The 23,734-nt window shown below is 37.9% G+C and overlaps 1 protein-coding gene across 17 annotated transcripts in view; it reads right to left on the bottom strand.

Moving 5' to 3' along the window:
• LOC18428445 (binding protein) overlaps positions 1 to 23,506 on the bottom strand; it is a 39,375-nt gene extending 15,869 nt beyond the window's left edge. For 8 of the 17 annotated variants that reach the window (XR_016056156.1, XR_016056155.1, XR_016056157.1 and 5 more), the window contains exons 1-4: positions 23,289 to 23,463; positions 22,983 to 23,114; positions 22,757 to 22,872; positions 18,001 to 18,082 (exon numbers count right to left, since the gene is read on the bottom strand). Coding sequence is in view for 7 of the 17 variants with exons in the window: in XM_006837762.4 (XP_006837825.1) it covers positions 18,001 to 18,082; positions 22,757 to 22,872; positions 22,983 to 23,114; positions 23,289 to 23,351 (393 nt within the window). In the remaining 10 variants the exon portion in view is untranslated. Of the gene's footprint in view, positions 1 to 18,000; positions 18,083 to 22,756; positions 22,873 to 22,982; positions 23,115 to 23,288 lie in introns of all 17 variants that reach the window. The other 9 variants (XR_016056159.1, XR_016056158.1, XR_016056160.1 and 6 more) reach the window with 3 other exon arrangements.
• Positions 23,507 to 23,734: the final 228 nt, after the last annotated feature.

Here is a 23,734-nt window from a genome sequence, read left to right as displayed (position 1 = left end):
TGTTGATGGGTACAATATCATGTGCACACACGGGAAAAAAGTAGAGCAGAAAGAGAACTTTTATTTCAAAAAATCTCTACAATTTCTCTCTAGGGTCAATGGCATCCCTTCTCTCTCTACAATGGCACAGTGGCCACCCTTCTCTTTTCCCTAATTTTCTCTCTCTAAACTAAGCCTCAAGCTGCCCCTCTTCTTCATCTCATCTCGCGTTATTGCTCTCTAAACAGTCTTTCTCTCTCTTACTTCTTCCATAAGCTCCTTGTACCTCACGCCCAACCCACATCACCTATTTATAAGCTTTTAATTTTCCTAATCCTCATAGGACTAGGTAGACCTATATCCTTATCCTAATACCAATAGAACTCTTTTAATCCTAGATACTAATCCCATGCTTATAGGACTCCTAACTTAGCAACACTTATCTTTAACAAACCCCTTCATTGCTAAGTTGTTCTAGCATATTTCATGTCTAAGGCTCGCTTGAATTTTATTGCCTTCTCTTAATTCAACATTGTAGGGTGGATATTAGTCAACTTGTTCATTGGTTGGAATGTGTATCAAGTTAACCTCCTTGCTTAACACCTTATCACGAATACGATGATAGTATACCTCGATGTGCCTTGTGGGTGCATGGAACACTGGATTTGATGCTAGCGTGATCAAACTATGTTGTCTCTGTGAATTGGAACATTTAGTCCATGGCTTCTCCAAACTCCTTAAGTAATTGTCAACCACACACTTTGGCATGTGGCCACCAGGGCTGGTCTATGTTTTGCTTCAGGGGATGATAATGCTATTGTAGGTTGCTTCTTGCTTGCCTACAACATAATCCTAGAGCCCAAATTGAAACTGTATTTGGATATTGAGCAATGAGTGGTTTGGCATCCTGCTCACTCTGCATCACAATGACTTGCATGCATGATAGGAGTTCTGTGTTCATAAAACACATCTTCATTGATGGTTGTGTGGTTTCTTTGGCTCTTGCATTAACTGACTTATGATCCCAACTAGATATGCTAAGTCGGGTTATGGTTAAAGTAAATCAGGCTACCTTCCATCTCTCTATATGGTCTAGCATTTGCAATGAGAACCCCATCATTCATTGAGAACTTGTGGGTCAAATCAAGTGGTGTTGCAATTGGCTTTGAACCCATCATCCCGAACTTTGCAGTAGAACTAGTATCAACTTCTTCTGCATAACCAATATGCCTCTTTCATCTCTTAAAACTTCAAACCCAAGAAAATATTGAAGTTCTCCCAAGTCTTTCATTGTCAATCTTTGTGAGAGTGAATCCTTAATTCTTTCAACTTCATTTGGGCTCCTGCTCGTGAGGATCAGATCATCAAACCACACCACAAATAATTGTTTCTCTTGAAGAATACTATGGAATATGTAGGAATTTGTTGTAGAGAGAATATATCCTTGTGAGTGCAAGAACTCTCTTACTTAGTCAAACCACACTCTCTGCGCTTGTTTCAAGCCATATAGAACCTTCTTTAATTTGCACACATATTGATGCTTCATAGGATCTTCATATCCTTCGTGCTGATGCATACATACCTCTTTATCAATTTCTCCATTTAAGAATGTGTTTTTCACGTCCATTTGATGGAGCTTCTAACCTTTTGTTGCTGCCAAGGCGATGATCACACGAACACTTGTATTCTTTGCAATTGCAATTGGGTTACATGCCTCTTTATAGTCCTCCCTATAAGTTTGAGAAAGCCCTTTGGCCACCAAACGCACCTTATAACGCCCAATTTTATCATTGGATTTACATTTTATTTTGTAAATCCACTTACAACCAATTGCTTTTTTGCCATCTGGAAGAGGAACCAAATCCCATGTTTGATTCTTGGAAAGTGCACTCATCTCTTCTTCCAATACCTGCTGCCACTCTGGATTGCATGTTGCTTCTTCAAAGCTTTCTGATTCTTGCACATCTATGACCTACATTACGTACGCATATTGCATATTATAGACATAATAATTGTTGAGCCTTTTAATTGGATACTTATGCCTTTTCTAGATATCGCTTGGCTTGCTCCTTAGTCTAGGAGCTTGAGGGAAAAGTTTTCTTCTCTTTTGAAGGTGTGCGTGTACCCGGCTTGAAGGAGGAGTTTGGATCTTCATTGGGAGGTGAAGATTCCTCTTCTTCTTCAACTTCTTATAGAGCTCGATGCCATTGTGCTTGCACATCGAACTTCACATCCCCGCTTTCATAGGTGCAGCGGGTTACTGAATTTATGCATTGATATGCTATTCTTCCTGATGAAATATCTAAGGAAAATACACTCTATGACTTGGCCATCATTTTTATCATGATACTCATCACTGCTCTTCACATAGTCTATGCACCCGAAAAACACAAAGATGGGTGATATCTAGTTTCTTCTTGTAGAGTAGCTGATATGTCATCTTCAATCTATCTCTAAGTAGCATGCAATTTATCGAGTACACTGCAATGCGCATCACTTCGGCCCAATAATACTTTAGGCAGATTCTTTTTGTTCATCAATGCACCAGTGGCTTCCACGATGTGCCGATTCTTCCTTTCAGCAATCCCGTTTCGTTGAGGTGTCCCAACACATGTCAGTTGCCTCCTAGGGCCTTTCTTTTTCAAGAAAATATCAAATTCCTCTAACACAAATTCTCCACCATTATCTGACCTGAATTTCTTAATCTATGCATTGAACTCAATCTTTAAAGAACTTTGAAGTACCCAAATACTTCAGATTTGTTTCACAGAAAATAAATCCATGTGTACCTAAAATAATCTTCAATGATAGTGACATACTATCTCATGAGCCCATGAGATTCAATTGGACCTGGACCTCACATATTACTATGGATGATCTCCATTGGGTATCTTACTGTAGAGGATGATTGGATGCTTTATAGCTTTTGCAAAGGCACATTCTAAACAAATATGATTTCATCAAATTGTATCACAGGCATCCCGATTGTTAGCTTCTTCCCTGCCATGCCTTTTACCCTAGGGAGATTGCAATGCCCTACTCTCCTTTGCCACAAGTCCACAATATAAGTAAAGGAACTCTTCATAATTGATGAGAAATCCATGCTCATAGCAAATAAACATCTAACTTTCTTTTCACGGGCAACAATCCTTCCATCTCTTAATCGGACTCGCATAAGTATTGGAACATGTAGAACATTGAAATGGTGCTTAATGTTTCCATTAGGCACTTGTAGTGTAATGTTTCCTCTGCCTTCAATTTGTAGAGTAGTGTTGTCTCATGTCAGGACTCTAAACAAGTCAGAGAAAGGTTCTTTGGAGGTGACGAGATCATTTACCACTTGTCTTTACTCTCATGCCCATCACTAACACAAAGAGCTTCTTCAATTTTATCCTCAAAAGCATCTTTTTCTCCCTCCTATTATCCTTTAGCAACATAATTTCCTCTGTTACGCCAACAATCTTTAGCACAATGTCTGAGTTTCCCACAAGTATAGCATGAAGCTTTGTTTGATCTTTGGGCTTTATGAGACTCACCTTGTTTATTATTTTAAGATCGTGATCGGGATTCTTTATTATTTTGGTGCCTTCCTGAACCACGACATCTTCCTCTATCATGAGACATCTTGTAGAGATTAGTACACAAGGTCTCATTCAAGCCTTCCACTTTCTCGAGATAATTATTTGACTCCAATTTCTTCCTTTCAAGTAGTAATTCCTCTTAAATTAATAGGCTTAACACTTCTTCCATGGGTGATTTGGATTTCTGAATCATCATCCACACTGTATCAAACTCAGTCCTTAGATTTTCAGAGATGATGTCAACTCGAGTGTCATTTTTTTATCTTTTATCATCATCATCATAGCCTTTTCCCAATTAATTGGGGTTGACGACACGAATCCTAGTCCACCATTCTGCTCTATTAAAGGCCATACCCTCAATGAGGCCATAAGTCCCCATATCTTTTTGGACTACTTCCAACCACGTCCTTTTGGGCTTACCCCTAACCCTTTTAAATCCTTTCACTTGAACTAACTCGCACCTCCTAACAGGTGTTGTACTTCAGCTTCATTGGTATGCGGCGATCACATAAAATTTCAGTTGCACATCTCCACTTCACCCACCCAACTCTAATTCCATGTGCGACATCGTCCTCAATCTCTCCATTTTTCTCGATTTTCGACCCAAGATATTGAAAATGTGGTCTTTTTTGTACTTCCTGACTGTCAATCTAAACTACTTCTTCATCTCCACTCTTATTATTACTAAACTTGCATTCCATATGCTATATGTTAGTTCGGCTAATTTTAAAACCTTTGAATTCTAGGACATTCCTCCAAAGTTCTAACTTTGTATTGACGTTGTTTCAAGTCTCATCGATCAAAATTATGTCAATTGCAAACAACATGTACCACCGTACCTGTAGGTGCTTAGTTAAGGCATCCATAATTAAAACAGAGGTACGGGCTCAATGCTGACCCTACTGAAAACGTACTTGTCTCTCCACTAGTTGTTTGTACTCTAGTTAGTACTCCATCGTACATATCTCTCACCAAGTCGATGCAATGTCTGGAGTCTCCTTTCTTTTCCAACACCTGCCAAATCAAATCTCGAGGTACTCTATCACATGCTTTCTCTAGATCAATAAAGACCATGTGAAGGTCTTTTCCCTTCGCCCTAAACGTCTCAATCAATTGCCTAAGTAGGAAAATAGCCTCAATTGTTGACCTTCCTGGCATAAAACCAAATTGGTTTCCAGATAAACTCGTTTCATGCCTTAGTCGTTGCTCAATCACTCTATCTCAGAGCTTCATTGTATAGCTCATAAGTTTGATCCCTTGATAGTTCGTACAATTCTGTATGTCATTTTCTATCTCTACAACGTTCATATTGATCACATAGATCCCTCACTTTCTAAGAAAATTTTGCAATGGAGCCATTACCTTGCTGACAATCCCCATAATTCTGCTTCCAACAATGCTTTCCTAGAACTACTTTTGCATGTTCGTGCACAGTGGCTAACCAATCTCAGGCTTCTTTTGTTGTTTCTACATTCCTCACATCGGAGAACATATGTTGCCCACATGAGATCTGAATTGCGTTTAGAGCCATGCCATTTTGTTTCTTCCATGACACGAGTCTATCATGGGCAGTTGGTCTAGTTCAGTACTTCAGTCCCATTGACTACATGTCATAGACCTTGTCCAATCAAATAGCTTCTCAACCACACTTTCCAATCTCCATAATTCTTTGCAGTCAAAACTTGGGGAACAATGGCATTTGGGGTCGACATGGCAATATTTCTTTTCTCATTTTCTTCCCCCTTTTTCTCTTTACTCATTTTTTTGGTAATAAAAAAATCAAGTACAAAAAAATAATTGAAGATCTAAAGGAAGAACTAACCTCCAATGCCAAGTCCTTAATCTTAATAAGTTGGCTTTGATACCATATTGAAAGTACATGCGGAAGCATTGGGTGTTGACAAGCACGATGTGATGTACACAAGAAAAAATTAAGGTAGAAAGAGAACTTTTATTTCAAAAACCCTCGGGGCCTCTATGGGCTATTACACACCTCTCTTACGACATTCTCTCTCTAGGCTCAAAAGCCTCCCTTTCTCTCTCTACAATGGCACGGTAGCTAGCCTTCTCTCTTATTTAATTTTCTCTCTAGACTAAGTCTCACACTAGACCCTCACGTACCTCTTTTTTACCTCATTTCACATTACAACTCTCTAAACCATACTCTCTCTTACTTTTTCCATAAGCCCTTGTACCTCATGTACGACCCACATCACCTATTTATAACTTTTTACTTTTCCTTATCCTAGTAGGCTTCGGTAGACCCCTATGCTTATCCTAATACCAATAGAATTGCAACTAGATAATCCCATTACATCCTAGATCCTAGCCTCATGCTTATAGGACTCCCAACTTAGCAATGCTTATCTTTACAATAAAGTTTGGGATCAAGATAAGTCCATAAGCCAAAGGTTATTTAGATAGAGTCCCACTATTCGTGTGCAAAGTGTAGCGATGTTGCTCGCATTTATGACGAGCGTTACGCACTTATGCATTATACGATTTGCACTATGTTTCCTAAACAGATGCGCATGAAATACTAAATAAGTGCACTTAGTACGCAGTCTTGTGCACTTGCGCATCATGCGCAACACAAGCCACTCAACGCACACTATTCGTGCACAAAGTGTATGGTTATCTTTACAATAAAGTTTGGGATCAAGATAAGTCCATACGCCAAGGGTTATTTAAAAAGAGTTCCATTACGATTAGGATAAGCATGGGGTCTACCTAGTCCTACTAGGATTAGGAAAAGTGGAAAGTATAGATATAGGTTGAGAGACATAAGGTTGATACACTGCATGGGTTTTGTAAGAGAGGTGAAGTTGGGTAATGTAAAGAAAAGAGAAGAGGGGTAGTGTGAGGGTGAGGCTTAGTTTAGAAAGAGAATTAGATAAAAGAGAAGGGAAGCTACCGTGCCATTGTAGAGAGAGGGGCCATTGAGCGTAGAGAAAGAAAGCGTACGTAGCCACCAAGGCCAAAGAATTATTGAAATAAAAATTTTCTTTGCCTTTTTTTTTTTTTTTTGAGTGTATCACATCGTGCCCACCAACACCCAAAGCTTTCGCACGTACTTTTAAGATGGTGTCAAAGCCAACTTCTTAAGATACGGGAGTTGTGATTAGAAGTTAGTTGTTCATTCAAATCTTCAATTATATTTTGCAGCTGGTTTTCTTTTATTTCCAAAACAAGGAAGGAAACGACAAAAAAAGAGAGGAAATATTGCCATGTCAACATCAAGTGCCATTGTTCTCAAAGTTTTAAGTGCAAAGAATTATGGAGATTGGAAAATGTGGTTAAGAAGCTATTTGCTAGGGCAAGTTTTATGGAATGTAGCGAATGGATCTGAACCTAGACCAATTGCTCATGATACACTTGTGTCATGGAAGAAATAGAATGGCACCGCTCTGCCCCCAATTTAGATCGCATGTGTGCCAATATGTTCTCGCATGTGAGGAATGTTGAAACAACAAAAGAAACTTGGGATTAGTTGGCCACTGTGCACAAATAGACAAGCGGCATTAGGAAGGCATTGTTGGAAGCAGAATTACAGGCATATAAGCAAGATCATGGCTCCATCACAGAATTTTCCCGAAAAGTGAATGATCTAAGTGATCAATTGGAAGGAATTGGTATAAAGATGGAGAATGACACCCGCGTGCTATCATCTTTGAAAATCTAAGGACTGGGATTGATGCAATGCAGGTGATGACTCAAAAATCCAAGCCACACATGAAAGAAGCTATAAGCCTATTGCTTTAAGAGGAAGCACTACTTGAAAGGAGGAAATTAGAGTAAATAAATTATCTCAAGAAAATGGAAGACCAGAATGAGGCCTTATTTACTAATTCCCATGGAAGAGGTAGAGGAAGATATCATAGTTCAAGAAGGCCCTAAAATAATAAAGAATCTTGACCACAATCACAAAATAATGAGAAAAGTGAGTCTCGTAAAGCCCTAGATCAAGGGAAAATTCCTGCAACACTTGTGGAAAAGTCAGACATTATGCCAAAGATTGTTGGTACAACTAAGGAAATTATGTTGCCAAAGGAAAACAAGAGGACGAAAAATAAGCTTATGAGGATAAAATTGAAGTACTTTGTGTTAATGTTGGACATGAGAGCAAAGAATAGTGACACATAGATTCAACACATTCAAGTCATATGACACCAAGAGGTTATCTCTTCACCACCAAAGAAGCCTTGTCTGATATGCTTGGAGTCTTGATGGGGGGCGGCAACACTCTATAAGTTAAAGGCAGAGGAAACATTACATTACAAGTGCCCAATAGAAATATCAAGCACCTTTCCAATGTTCTTTATGTTCCAAAACTTACCAAAAAACTTATGTCTATGGGGACAATAGGTAGATCAAGGCTTAACGTAATTTATGGTAAAAGAGGTTGTGAAATCTGATTAAAAGAAGACGGAAGGATTGTTGCTTATAGAAAGAAAGTCGGTCGTTTATTTACTATGAGCATGGATTTGCCCTCTATTATGAAGAGTTCCTTTACTGATATTTCAGACATGTGGCACAAGAGAATGAGGCATTGCAATCTCCTAAGCTAAAAGATATGACAGGGAAGAACTAGTGACTAGAATATGCCTATGATACAATTTGATAGGAATCATATTTATGAAACATATGCATTTGCAAAGGCTACAAAGCATCCATTTATCCAATCATCCACTACAACAAGATACCTACTGGAGAACATCCATAGTGGTGTGTGGTATCCAAGTTCAGTTGAATCTCATAGGTGCATGAGGCACCATATCACTTTCATTGATGATTATTCTAGGTATACATGGATTTATTTTCTGCGAAACAAATCTTAAGTATTTAGGCACTTCAAAGAATTCAAACCACTTGTAGAGAATGAGTTCAAAGCAAGAATCAAGAAATTCAGGACAGATAATAATGGGGAGTTCATGGAAGAGGGATTTGATGATTTCTTGAAAAAGAACAGTTAGAAGGCAGCTGACATATGCTGGGATGCCTTAACAAAATGGGATCGCTGAAAGGAAGAATGACCACATCATGGAAGCCACTCGTGCAATGATGAACGTAATGAATCTGCCTAATGTATATTGGGCCGAAACAATGCGCAATGCAGTGTACTTCATCAATCGCATGCCTCTTAGAGATGGAATTAAGGTGCCATATCAGGTACTCTACAAGAAGAAACCATATATCACACATCTTCATGTATATAACCTATGTAAAGCGCATTGATGAGGATCATGAAAAACTTGATGACAATGCCACTAGAATATTTATCAGAAAGAAAAGCATATTGATCCATAAATCCAGTAACCTGCCACATCTATGAAAGCAGAGATATGAAATTCGATGAGTAGGCACAATGGCATCAAGATCTACAAGAAGTTGAAGAAGAAGAGGAATCTTCACCAACCACAGAAAATCCAAAGTCCCCCTCGAAGCCAGCTATTCCCTCACCATCAAAAGAAAAGGATATTACTCTCACAAGCTCCTAGACTCAAGAACAAATCAAGTGATATCCAGAAAGGCATCGGTATTTTATTAAAAGGCTTAAATAAGTATGATGTCTATATTATGCATTATGTATACATGGTGTAGGTCATAGATGAGCATGAACCAAAAAGCTTTGGGGAAGCAACGTGTAATTTGAAGTGGCAACATGCTATAGAAGAAGAGATGAGTGCACTTTCCAAGAATCAAACAAGGGATTTGGGTCCTCTTCCATATGGCAAGAAAGCAATTGGTTGCAAGTGGATTTACAAAATAAAATGTAAATCCAGTGATTAAATTGAGCAATATTAGGCATGGTTGATGACCAAAGGGTTTTCTCAAACATATGGGGAGGATTATGAAGAGGCACGTAGCCCAACTGCAAAGTATACAAGTGTTTGTGTGATCATTGCCTTGGCAGCAGCGAAAGGTTGGAAGCTCCATCATATGGATGTGAAAAATGCTTTCTTAAATGGAGAATTGACAAAGCAGTGAATATGCATCAGTTAGCAAGATATAAGATCCTATGAAGCTTCAATATTTGTGCAAGTTAAAGAAGGCTCTATATGACTTGAAAAAAGCACTAGAGCGTAGTTTGACAAAGTAAGAGAGTTCTTTCACTCACAAGGATTTATTCTCTCCACACGAGATTCTTGCAAATTCATCAATCATTCTTCAAGAGGAACAAATACTTGTGTGATTTTATTGATTATCTACTCATTGTGGGCAACAACCCAAGTGAAGTTGAAAGAATTAAGGAGTCTCTCTCTCAAAGATTTGAAATGAGAGATTTAGGTGAACTTCAATATTTTCTAGGGATTGTAGTTATAAGAGATGAAAGAGGCATATTGGTCATGCAATGGTTCACATTAGATCGACTTGCAAAGCTCAGGATGATGGGTTCAAAGGCAATTGCAACACCACTTGATGCAAACTACAAGTTGTCAAAGAATTATAGTGATCTCATTGCAGATGCTAGACAATATAGCGATGGTAAGTAGCCTGATTTACCTAACCATAACCCAACCAAACTTAGCATATCCAGTTGGGATTGTGAGTCAAATTATGCAAGAGCCAAGGAAACCACACATGGACGCAGTGAAGCAAATATGGAGGTATGTGAAGACAACCATCAATGAAGGCATGTTTTATAGAACATGAAATTCCTATCAAGATAAAAGGTCAATGTGATGCAGATTGGCAGAATGCCCAACCACTTGTCGCTCAATATCTAGATGCAATTTCAATTTGGATTTTGCAAGTGTGTCATGGGCAAGTAGGAAGCAGTCAACAGTAGCATTGTTATCCACAAAGCAGAACATAGAGCAGCCATGACGGCCACATGCGAAAGTATGTGGTTTACACATTGGAGTTTGGAGAAGCCATGGACTGCAGTGTTCCGATTCATTGTGACAAAATTAATTAGATCATGCAAGCATCAAATCCAATCTTCCATGCACGCATGAACTACATCGAGGTACATAATTACTACGTTTGTGAGAAGGAGTTAAGCAAGGAGGTTGACTTGATACACTTTCCAATCAATGAACAAGTAGCTGATATCCTCACTAAAACATTGAATCAGAAGAAGAAAGATAATTCAAGTAAGCCTTGGGCATGAAAGATGATGGAACAAATTAGCAATGAAAGGGGCGTTAAAGATAAACATGGATAAGATTAAAGAGATCTATGCCATGGATAATTAGTACAAGATAAAGTTCGGGTTCACGAGAAGTCCATATGTCAAGGGTTATTTAAATAAAGTCCTATTAGGATTAGGATAAGCATGGGTTTCTACCTAATCCTACTAGGATTAGTAAAAGTTAGAAGTATATATATAGGTGGAGGGACGTGAGGCTGATACGGAGATGCATGGGTTTTGTGGAGTCAAAGTTGGGTCATGTAGATAGATGGGGAGCACCATCGTGAGGCTTAGCCTAGAAAGAGAAAATTCGATAAAAGAGAAGGGAGGCCATCATGCCATTGTAGAGAGAAAGAGAGAGGCCATTGAGCCTAGATAGAAATTGTAGAGAGAGAAAGAGTGTGCAACAGTCCACCAAGGCCAAAGAATTATTGAAATAAAAATTCTCTCTCCGCACTAATTTTTTCTTGTGTTGTGCATTACATCCGTATCCGTCAACACTCAAAACTTCCACCCTAAGCACCTTAATCTTAGCAATGCTTATCTTTAACACCCCCCTTCATTGCTAAGTTGTTTCAGTATCTATCATGCCTAAGGGTTGCTTTGAATTTTATTGTCTTCTCTTAATTCAATGCTTTAGTGAGGATATCAGCTACTTGTTCATTAGTTGAACTGTGTATTAAGTCAACCTCCTCACTTAACACTTTTTCATGAATATAGTTATAGTACACCTCGATGAGCTTCATGTGTCTATTGAAGACTAGATTTGATGCTAGCATGATCGAATTGATGGTATCGTTATGAATTAGAACATCGTAGTCCATGGCTTCTCCAAACTCCTTTAAGTAATTATGTCAACCACGTACTTTCGCATGTGGTCATCATGGCCGTTGTATATTCTGCTTCTGTGGATGACAACACGACTGTAGATTGCTTCTTGTTTGCCCATGGCATACTTACTCATGTGGCCAACTTATGTTTCTGTGAAATGGTGAGACTTCATGGTACTCCAAAAGCGATTGCATTGGATAAGGGCATCAAATTTCTTAGCCACTTTTGGGGAACTTTATGGCACAAGATGGGTACCGAGCTACAGTACAGTTCAGCAGCGCTTATCATCCACAAATTGATGGTCAAACTGAGGTGTAAGCAAAACGCTTAATTACCTACTTTGGAGCATAGTAGGTGACAAGAAGAGACACTAGGACTTTCCTCTACTAGTTAATGGGCAAGGACACTTAGATGCTAACAGTATGATTAAACACATGAAGGATGTCCATAACCAGTTGTTTAGGGGCATTTTGAAGCAAAATAAAGTCACTGTGGGGTAGTAGTTGTCGTTGTGGAGCATAATACTGGACTATGCTCCCAAGGAAGTGAAACCCCGGATTCCTACCTTTCTTTTAGGGCCTTTTTGTCACCCCAAATAAAGAAAGAAGTCAAAATGGTAGCCTGCTAGGAGAAACCCATGAGGCCTATCAGCCGAACAAAGACCAAGCACGATAACTGCCAAAATATTGAATGAACCATCATAATTGGGTACAATCAAGAAAAAAAACCTCAGATTGAGCTCAAAGTGGCGCATTTAAGAGGATAAAAGGAATCCCTCAGCCAAGAATGAAGAAAATCGGAGCCAGTTAGGTGCTTAGGATGGCAATCAGACGGCCTAGAAGAGAGTATGCTCAAAACTTGGGTCAATCCTGCTCGGGACCGCAATTTGACAGTTGGATATTTAATCCAAGGCTGCCCCTTAAAAATCAGGCCAATCCCACGCTAGGTGATCAAGATCTGCCCCTGTGAAGTTAAAGGCACAGTGTGGATATCCAAATCAGCCCCCAATTTACAAAGGGTCCCTACGAAATCCACGTTCCTTGAGTAACCCTGTCAGGCAGGCATAGGTGGCCTCTTCCGGAACAATGAGGGCCTCATTCTTGCGTCATTTTCCAAATCAATCAGTCATTCCGACGCCCAATCAGCGGAAGCCCTTGCCCGTCTTGAAGGTTTGTGAATTTTTGTCGAGCATTGGACTTGCCCCCTCATCGTCGAAGGAGATTCTAGCAACGTCATATGCTGGGCCTCGATGGTAGCACTAGGGGTGGCAATGGGTCGGGTCCTGCTGAACCCGGACCCTAATCCGAATAGGCAGTGATGGACCCATACCAGGACCCAGACCTGGACCCGGACCCAATGGGTCCAAAGAACCATATACCTGTACTAGTACCCGTACCTGTACCTGTAATGAAACCCAGGACCCGAGACCCGACCCGTACCCTGACACCAACCACTCCCATCTCGCTCTCTGCCACCATCACTCTATTACCACTACCAAAGGCCCTAATGAAGCCTCCACCACCACTTAGCCACATCTATCCTGCTACCCACCCCACCACCACTACTATCACCACCGCTGCAAGCCCAACCACCACAATCTAGCCGCTACTCTTACCACCAACATTGTTGCATGTTGGCTTCCACGACCAGCACCACCTCCTACCCACCACTCTACCACCACCAAACCACTGCACCATCATTATCGCCTAGCTACCACCACCACCACCACCACTCTACCACAAGACCCTCAAGACCAACAAACCAATGGAGATAGAGTGTATCTCACTCTAAAGACTAAACCCCACCCTCTTTCCTTCTCTCTTTCTCTAGAAGTTGTCCCTTTTCTTTTTGACTTTAGCACATACCATAAGACAAAGTATTCCTCTCTCTAAACAACACCCCCTCTCTCTCTCTAGGTAGTCGTTGATATTTGAATTTAACACTCTTTCTCTCTCTAACTTTCCACGAACACCACCACGCTCACCCATGTGTCATTCTCTAGCACCTCCACAACGGAAGATTAGGAAAGCATGTGGAAGGATCTTTCGGTCTCATTTACGAGTTTTAGATTTTACAGCTTTCTTATTGGGTCCTCTCTGGGGTTACCTATCCTAGTCTGTTTTATTTTTGCCCCCAACTTGGGGGGCTCTGCCTTTGTATCTTCACTTTCATTTCAGTAAAGAGTTAACAGTTTCGAAAAAATGAAATCCAAGGCCAAATGATTCAAAGCTTTTATGATAAGAAGGTATGATGGAAATAGGGAAAATCCCAAATTTCAGCTCAATCAAAGACCATATGATTTGAATACAACCCTTCGAATCTCATCACAAGGGTCTAGTGTGGATCTCACTCCCTAAACGGCCTAAATTTACAAAGCAGCCATATAAAATCCGTAGTCCATGAGGCTGCATATGTGCTCTGGAGGGATGCGCTGCATCCCTTCGCATATGTGGTCGCATTCCGCATAGGGCACATATGCGGCCATCGAGTGATGTTAAAAAAAGCCCCTCAAGAAGGGGTATTTTCGACTTTTTGATCTCCAAAAAGGGGGGGGGTATTAAACCCCCCAAACAACCAAAAATAGCCACATCCATGGCCTTTACTTCATCAAATCAATAAAAAAAAAAAAAAAGAGGAAATTTATTTTGGTGAAATTCTTAGATTTTCGTCTTGGTTGATCTTTGAATGTTGATATGTGTATTTTGGGTGTTGATTTGAGGAAGTTTTAGCTAAGTTTTGACAACACATTGAGGGTTTCAAGGGCCGAGAAACAATCAATATTTGCTTCAAGTAATCGGTAATTTTGTTTTCCTACTATAGTAATACTTTATTTTGGGGCAATGTCTTCTTCACTATGTTTTAATAACAAGGATCCGGCTTCAAAATATACAAAACTAAAAAATCCAAAAGAAAGACCGAAATTGTGTTATTTGTATGCTTTGTGGAAATACTTATATGGGGGTATTTTGCGGCAAAAAGAACAATTAGCCGGTATTTCTGGGAATGTAAGAGCATGCCCACAAGTTACCAAAGCAAAAAAGGAGATTAGAGAATACATGGATAGCTTGAAAAAATTAAAAAGAGAAGAAAATAAAAGAAACGAAAAGAATTAATTGATGAAATTCAATTATTTAATGATGATAAGATGAGGCGGAAATGTTAGAAGTTGGAATGAGGCAAAGGTGTGCTCAAATGTCAACAGAGAGGGCTATAAATATTCGTGGTAATGTTAGAAAAAAAAAAAACCTCTCTAAGGGGCCAATGGATAATTTTTTCACCCCTGACCCCGAAATTGTGGTTCAAGAGAGGAGGGAATAAAAAAAAACCACAATTGAAAATCGATACAAGAAAGAAGAGAGAAAGAAACGTATGTAAGTACTTTGCAAAGTGATTTTACATGGCTGGCATTCATTTGAATACTCTAGCCCTTGATAGTTTTGCATGTATGGTCCAAGCAATTGGGCAATTTGGCCTAAGACTTATTCCTCCTACACTACAAGAAATTAGGGAGCCCTTATTGAAGGATTTTATATCCAATGTTAATAAAATTTTGATTTCTCAAAGAGAAGGTTGGGAGAAGTACTCTGGCTCTTCCACGGAAGAAAGGCTGGCCAAAGCCCTTCGAAGCAGTAAAAAACAACAGAGCAGAGAAAATAAAGCTAACTTTTTTTTGGCGAAGTTTATTCTTTGACCTATTCAGATATACTAAGCCTAATAACCTTGGGGCTACTATTATGTGTGATAGATGGTCCGATGGAAAGTCAAGGGCATTCACTAATTTTTTGGTTAACTATCCAACAAGTACTTTTTTTGTCAAGTCCGTTGATGCATCAGACAAGTCACAAGATGCTACTTATTTGACTTGATGGATGAGATTGTAGAGTTTGTTCGATAGATACATGTGGTACAAATTGTCACAGACAATGGTACCAATTACGCTGCAGCTGGGCATTTTTTGACTTTGAAGAGGACGCATATGTTTTGACTCCTTGCGCAGCTTATTGTGTTAATCTCATAATTAAGGAAATGGGTACAACATCTATATTTAGTGGGGTGATTTCAAAAGCTATGTTTGTTGTTGGATTTATTTATAATCACACCACAGTCCTTAGCATGATGACGAGTTTTACAAAGAAATGAGATATAGTGAGACCGGGTGTCACTAGATTTGCCACATCATTTCTCACTCTTCAAAGCCTATGCAAGCAAAAAAATGCCTTGAGGACTATGTTTGATTTAAAGCAATGAAGTAAAGGTAAGTGGTCAAAGCATCGGGATGGGAGAAAGGCTAAACAAATTATTCTCAATACAGGTCTTTGGAATCAGATATGTCATGCATTGGAGGTGGCTAGCCCTTTAGTGAGAGCGTTTTGATTGGTTGATTATGAAGTGAAGCCCACCATGGGCTACGTACATGAGGCAATGACTACGGTAAAAGGAGAGATAAAAAACGCTTTAAAGGATGATGAAAATAAATACAAAGCTATACTTGGAATTATTGATAGGAGATGGGATAACCAGCTTTACAGGCACCTACATTCAGCCAATTACTTTCTAAATCCATCTCTTCACTACAAGCACCCATCCATTGAGTCTGATTGTGTAAAAAATGGTGGGTTCTTATATGTGCTTGAGAGGTTGGTCCGTAACAAAGATATCTAAGATGATATCCAGAGCCAAGAATTGATTTAGTTCAATTTAGCATTGGGAAACTTTGGGAGAGAGATTGCTACTCTAAACAGGGACACTACAGATCCATGTAAAGGCCAAAAGTAAAGTACCCTTTCTAATTTCTATTTTGTTTGCTTTACAATTTTTTACTTGCATAATGTATAGTTCCATTTATATAAATAATTAAACATTTATCTAAAATCTAAATTATAAAATGTTATACGGGTACTAGTGGGCAAAATATGGAAGCGAGACCAAATTTACAATGTCTCGGTATTCAAATGTTGAGTCTCACATGTAGCTCATCTGGTTGCAAACGCAATTGGAGTGCATTTGAGCATGTAAGTCCTTAATCCTTATTTCTTGGATTTCAAATTTCAATTTTCTAAAATCTAACATATCTAAGAAATGTAAAAGTAGAAAGTAGAAACAAGACAATAACATCTGTTACTTTTGCTTGTTTCCTTGTTTTCTACCAGTAGAGCACAAAGGAGAAGAGTTGGCTCCAGTTGCACATCAACTCTAGAGGTCGAGGAGGAGGAGGAGGAGGAGGCTGACTCATAGGAGACCAAGGAAGAAACACAATATGTGGAGGCTGTCGAGGATGATAGTGATGATGATGATGCACATGGAAACTCTTAAGACTTGTCAGATTAGGATTTGAATTTGAAATTTAGAATCTCAAGACTTGAGAATGATGATGATTTGTTTTTACTTTTGAACTCTTTAATCTTCATGGACTTTTGGTTTGTATTTTGTAACTTTAAAGTTTGTAGTTGCAAATTTGTGATTATGGTTGTTGAATGATTTATGAAGCTAGTTTCAAGTTTCTAAATTCTACTTTCTAATGTCTTCTATGATCTGTCAGGGGATAGTGAATACAAAATCTCCGACAGCTAGGACTTTTGGAGTTAATGAATAAACGAAATGCCTACTATCACATAAATCACCTCCATATTTTTTTCTATGCATGAACCTATTTTTTAAGATTTTTTAGAATTTATTTATATTTATTGACCACATCGGGGTGATGCACCCGCATCTAGACCGCATTGAGCCCCCCAACGCATCGGGCCACTTCCCGCATTTTAAAACACTGGTAGGACTCAAATCCTGAATGTAATTCGTCCATTTAGTGGGAATCTTACAAAATAACTCATAATTCCCTAAATACAATGAAACAACCCCCAAGGTACAAAATAGCAGCACACTTGCAATATCCAATATGCATATCCTTCCCATATCAAATGTTGTTTATCCTTCTAGTTCTAAGCCTTAGAAATGTTTGACAAAGTACTGCTTCCAAGAATAGTGAAGCCCACCGACTATCATCTAGCCTTCCAAATTATGTTCCTTCTCATTTTATTGGCAATTGATATTTATTGACAAATATTTCACAAATCCTGCTCTAGGTCTCACTATAAGTATTAGAGGTTTCGTTTTATCATAACTAAACCTCTCAAGGCTTTTATTACAGGCTTACAGAATGAGACCATGCAAAGCAATTCCATTTTGAGATCCAATATATTACATGGATGTCATATATCATAAATTTAAATCAAGATAAGTTGAAGTCTGACAAAAACTAGGTATAGTAGCATAGAAATTGAAGTTAGAGGTCCTTTTCCAATCAAAAAGAAATTTAAGTAAGACGCTCAATATAAGAGTGAATAAAGCATTTAGCCATACTGAATAAAGAAAATTGGGCTCATGAATTTCTATTACCATATCAAACCTATTGTATCTAAGGGAGCAAAATAAGACTCATATTATTGAAGTTGGAACCATCTTCAAGTTACCAACCTCTGCTCGCAAACGACAAGCAAGCTCATACTGTGAATCTGCATCCCCCATGTCCGCAGCATCAACAAGTAGTGCAGCCCCACTATGTAATGGGGATGATAACAACAAAATCAGTGATGTAAACATTTCAAAATATCAGTCAACAATATTGATTGTTTACAATTATAAAAAGGGAAGTGCAAATCTACATGCCAAACTAAACGTTGTGAATGTCAACCAAAAGATAAAGGTGCAGCCAGTGTAAACAGTCATTGACAGACTCACAAGGAGCATGATATCTCCACTGAAGGCTTCCTTTTTGTCATTTAAAAATAGTTTTCACAATCAAAATATTTACTGATGCAGAGCACACATTAACTATGGTTTTCCTCTCCTATTGGAAAACCCATTTAATCAAGTATTGTGGGATGTAAAACAGCTAAAGAGTGGTGTGAACTTGCAGAGTAGTAATTTGTTTGTCTTGTATTTTAAAGTTCCACAAACTACTAGCATACATATTAGTGGCTGTATGCAAATAACCACTCTGATATTCTTGAAACCACACATGTTTGTGCAAATGTATGCATTATGTGTATGTCATATAAAATGAAGTGGAGGCATAACAATAGCAATCTGTTAAGAGACACCAGAATATTGTTCCTATGTTAACAGGATAGATTGAGAGAGATGCAAGTACATGCATGTGGATTGCAGAGAGAAATATGAGATCCACACTATATTATTATTCAAAGACCCACATTTAGGAGTTAGGAATTGCTTCAGTCAACTTGGCTTGGGCACCTAACATAGTCCTAAAACAAGTAGACTTAACTAGGGACTCACCGAGTTTTTGGCAGGACGTAGTTAAGACCTGAGTCTTATATGAGTCTGTTGGGTATTACTCAGATCTCGTCCGGGTCCTTCAAGATATTACAGAACATTCTGAAGATTATATGAGTCTTACAAGATGATACTAGCCTATTTGACTTGGTATTCAACAATTTAACTCATCCCAGACCAGCTAAGTCCTGAGCCAGGTCATGAGTTTCTCCACACTGGCAAAACCAGCTCATCATATATAATTGCGAACATGAACATCAACGAAACACATAGCTCATCAACTATAATGCAAAAGTATGTTTGTGCAAAAGTATGTATGCATTATGTGCATGTCATATAAAATAAAGTGGAGGCATACCAATAGCAATCTGTTAAGAGACAACAGAAATTGATCCTATGGTAACAGGATCGATTGAGAGAGATGCAAGTACATGCATGTGGATTGCAGAGAAAAATATGAGATCCACAATATATTATTGTTCAAAGACCCTACATTTAGGAGTTAGAAATTGCTTCAGTCAACTTGGCTTGGGCACCTAACATAGTCCTAAAACAAGTAGACTCAACTAGGAACTCACTGAGTTTTTGGCAGGACGTAGTCTTATATGAGTCGGTTGGGTATTACTCAGATCTCGTCTGAGTCCTTCAAGAAATTACAGAACGTTCTGAAGATTATATGAGTCTTACAAGATGATACTTGCCTATTTGACTTGGTATTCGACAATTTAACTCATCCCAGACCAGCTAAGTCCTGAGCCAGGTCACCGAGTTTCTCAACAGTGGCAAAAACTAGCTCATCACATATAATTGCAAACATGAACATCAATGAAACATAGCTCATCAACTATTATGCTATATAAGCTTTTGTATAACCAATTGGCCTAGAGTGCGATTTGTTTTTTCAAATACATACTTCGCATGATGGTTTTCTTCTTGTGTTAAACATACCTCATCAAATACTCATAGTCATATACCGAGACATAGATGCACATATACCTACTTGTATACATAGTTGTGTGAGTGTGCATGAGCATGTACATACATATACACATAGATGCGCATATACACATACATACATGTATTCTGGCATTCACATTTTGTGTATGTATGCATGTAAAAAAATGTATATTATCAAGAAGGTTTTTCTTGTAATTTTTTGCAGAAGATGACTTGAGATTTTTTATGACAAGTAATGAGTAACACTGCCAAGGTGTTGGATCTGCCAGCAGGCTTTTGGGAAGGGCGTGGTATTCAGGCAGGGTTCACACCAAATTTAAGGTTTTAGGCTGGGCTTCAAAGGCATGTTTTAAGTTTGGGTGGGGCCCAAGCCTACCTTGGCCCAGCCCGAATATATATATATATATATATATATATATATATATATATATATATATATATATACACACGCCATAGACTATATAAGTTATGTAGTATTATAGATCACATAATATAGCAAAATTTATGCGAACATCCCCCCAAATATCAGTTATTTAAGAATTTCACCCCAAAAATTTGTTATAACGTTCATACCAATTTTTTTTTATTATTTTTTTTTCTTTTTCATTATTATTTTTTTCTTTTTCCATGTTGCCCTTACTTTGGACCTTGAAGGTCCGAAGTTGTCAGAAACCGCAAACTCAATTTCGGAACTGCAAGGTCCAAAAATAGGCCAATTTAAAAGAAATAAAAAGGAAAAGAAAAAGATTCGTATGAGCGTAATAACAAAATTTTGAACGGGATTTTTTCAATATCGGTAATTTGGGGGATATTAGTGTAAATTTCTCTTAATATATGTAATACTTTAAAATTATTTCTTCACTAACTTTCAAAATTAATATAAATAAATCTAATTTAAAATTGACAAAACCAATTCAAAATCATTAAAATTAACAAAACTAATTGATTTCATATTAACAAATCCAATTCAAAACTAACAAAACCAATTCCAAGATCAAAACCGAAAAAAAAAAAAAAAAAATGAAGAAGAAGAAGAAGATAAACTCAAAACAATAAAAACCATAAATTGAACTCCACCTTCAACTTCTTCAACAAAACCTATCTGTGTGTGTGTGTGTGTGTGTGTATGTGAAACTCTCACTCAACCAACCTCTAATCTCACTCTCAATTGACAAAGGGGCCTCTCTCAAAATTCCTTTGTTCTCTCCGTAAATCCCTCTCTCTTTGTCAGTGCAATCCCTTTAGAACAAACTCCAACAACCCCCCTCCCCCCCCCTCCTCCTCTTTTTCCTCTCTGAACATTGCCTAACATGAATATTAAAAAGGGAAACAGGCTAATAGCTAGAAGGACAATGTTCACCCAAAGGCCATAGCAAACCTAGATCTCTCACCTGACATATTCAAGTAATATTTTGTTTTTTCTAGAATTTTTTCCTTTTGTATGGTTTTGCCCTCAACCCATTTTCTCACTCTTTTTTAATATTGATAAAGGGAAGAGGGACAAGCAAAATAAATAAATCATAAAAACAAAAATAAAATAAAAGATGAGATTTTTATACCCTCTCTGGTCTGTAGGAGAGTCCACCATAAACGTTGACAAATTTTGACCATCTCTCTAGGTTTGCATGGTAGTCCTCCCCAAAAAGATCTTACCATAGGAAAATATCTAATTATAGGACCCAAAATCAATTCTTCTTCTCTTTTCTCTATCTTTTACTTGTCCAGTGCGCATATATTTTATAGAAGAAAAAGCCTAAAACCTAACTTGTTTCTTAAGAAATCCTAAACACAATTAAATCCCAGCCTTTAATCTATTTAACATTTAAATACCAATTATAGTCCACAGTTTTCTACAACAAAAAGGTCACAAATGTTTGATTAATGCTTTGATTAGAGATTAACTTTTTTTTTTGAGATTAGAGATTGATTTTCTGTCTTCTACTTCTATATATTCTTGTTAGAGTAGTTCTGGTCATAGTTATTACATTATTTTTCCAAGGCTTTCTTTCAGGTCTTTTTTGTCTCTCTCAAATTTTTGATCCATGACATTCCATAAATGGATAACTGCGTGTTTTTTATGGTACCATGATGCATGGATCTCAAGGCTCTAATACGAATTGATGGAAGGAAGTAGGGCAAAGAAAGTTATATGAGCTAAAGAAAAAACACAAGGTTGAGAGATTATACCTTCTCTTTGGATCTAAAGAGTCCACCCAAAAAGATCTTCTACAAGACCCAAAATCAATTATTCTCTTCTCTATCTTTTTCTTGTCCAACACTTGCTTTATAAAAGAAAAACCCTAAAAACCAACTTGCAAGCTTACAATATAAACAAGGATCTTTTCTAATCTATCTCACAATCGGTGTTGCTTGCAATACCAAGCAGGAAATGAATGATTCCACAAGTCTCATGCATTAAAAAATCTGGATACGATAATGACGACCCCAGAGCTTTGACTGCATAATCGACTTCTCTTAAGGGCTCTACAAATGAAAATTGAGACCGCACCTGTTTCTCCTCTCACTTCTTCAAACACTTCCTAGACATTTTTTCTTATTAAAAACTTGGGCCTTCTCCAACTTACCTAAAACCCATCGGTTTGTTCATCTCTCACTGGCTACCACATGAAATGACCTCTAGATTAATTTGACGGATCAATCTTTTTCTATGAAACTTTAGTTACACAACATCAATGTAAAAAAAGAACATATGACATGCATACGATTCCAAATAACATAAAAGAAAAATTTCCTTTTAAAGAATCAAACAACTACTCAAAATTGACATCCCAATTTCAACACATAAATTGGGAAAATGCATGAATTCCTAATCAAAATTAAATGTGGATCATGAACTTCGATACAAGCCTAGAAAACAAAGAAAACTAACAAATACGAAAGAAAGATTTCGATAAACAAACCCAAAGGGAAAATGTAAGAGGAGAAGAAGATGGGAGGTAAGAACCAATGAGCAACTCACATTACTTTACAAGCTCCTGGCACATGGTATTTGAAATGCAGCCGAGAAAGCCAGTACCTGGCATGGGTGTTCGAGTTATCGGCTTCCAATGCCAGTTCAAAATTTTCCTTTGCTGCCTATTTTTATACTTGATGATTTTAGAAACTAAATTATGACAAATTGAAAGGAAATTGATAGAGAATGAGAGAGAGAGAGACTATAATAACAGGTCTGTGGGTTTTGTTACCCTGAGGTGAGGGATGAGTCTTAGGTCATTGAAATCTGCATAATCGATAACCCTGTCAACCTCCTGCAACGCGCTCCATCCTTTGGCTATGAACTCCATTGCCTTCTTGTTCCTACTATGAATATCCCTCTTCTCCAGAAAAAAAAACAAAAAAACAAAAACACAACAATTCAATCAAGGACAAAACAGAAAGAAATAACAGCCAAAAGAAGAGGAAGAGAAAAAAGAACACAAAAAATTAGGTATTGTTGTGATGGAAAATTTGCATGAGATTGGAATAGAAAAAGGTGGAAACAGTGGCAATACATGGAGGATGGTGAAAGGGAGAAGGGTGGGGCGTATAGAGGATCTGTAGAGATATCTGAACATTGTTCACAGCGAAAATCCTGCCTTCAAGTGGAGCAAGACGTTTGTGCGAGAGGTTTCAGATTCTTAGCGGCCTTACATGGACACTGTTACGGCATATCTAGTAGGAAGTGGTTCCAATTTCGGCCCAAATATTTTATATTTCTTTCCAACCTTCCGAATATTTTAGGAAAATTATAAAAAATATATCTAATTTTGGTGTATTTAAAATAAATAAAAAAATAAAAAACCAACTTTCATAACTTTCATCCACACCATTTTTCTTCAATTTTAGGTATTTTGTGACCAAAATGACCTTCACTCGCATTACCAAGAAAGATCTATTAAGTATCGTAATAAATACCCCATTTTATACGGTACTTAGAATATTGTAATGAATACCTATT

Source organism: Amborella trichopoda, chromosome 5 (assembly GCF_054954075.1).
Source record: "Amborella trichopoda isolate Santa Cruz 75 chromosome 5, AtrichopodaSantaCruz75HAP2 v2.0, whole genome shotgun sequence".
NCBI classification, from domain to species: Eukaryota; Viridiplantae; Streptophyta; class Magnoliopsida; order Amborellales; family Amborellaceae; genus Amborella; species Amborella trichopoda.
The sequence above is the reverse complement of the archived record's forward strand: the minus strand, read 5'-3'. Positions and strand labels throughout refer to the sequence as shown.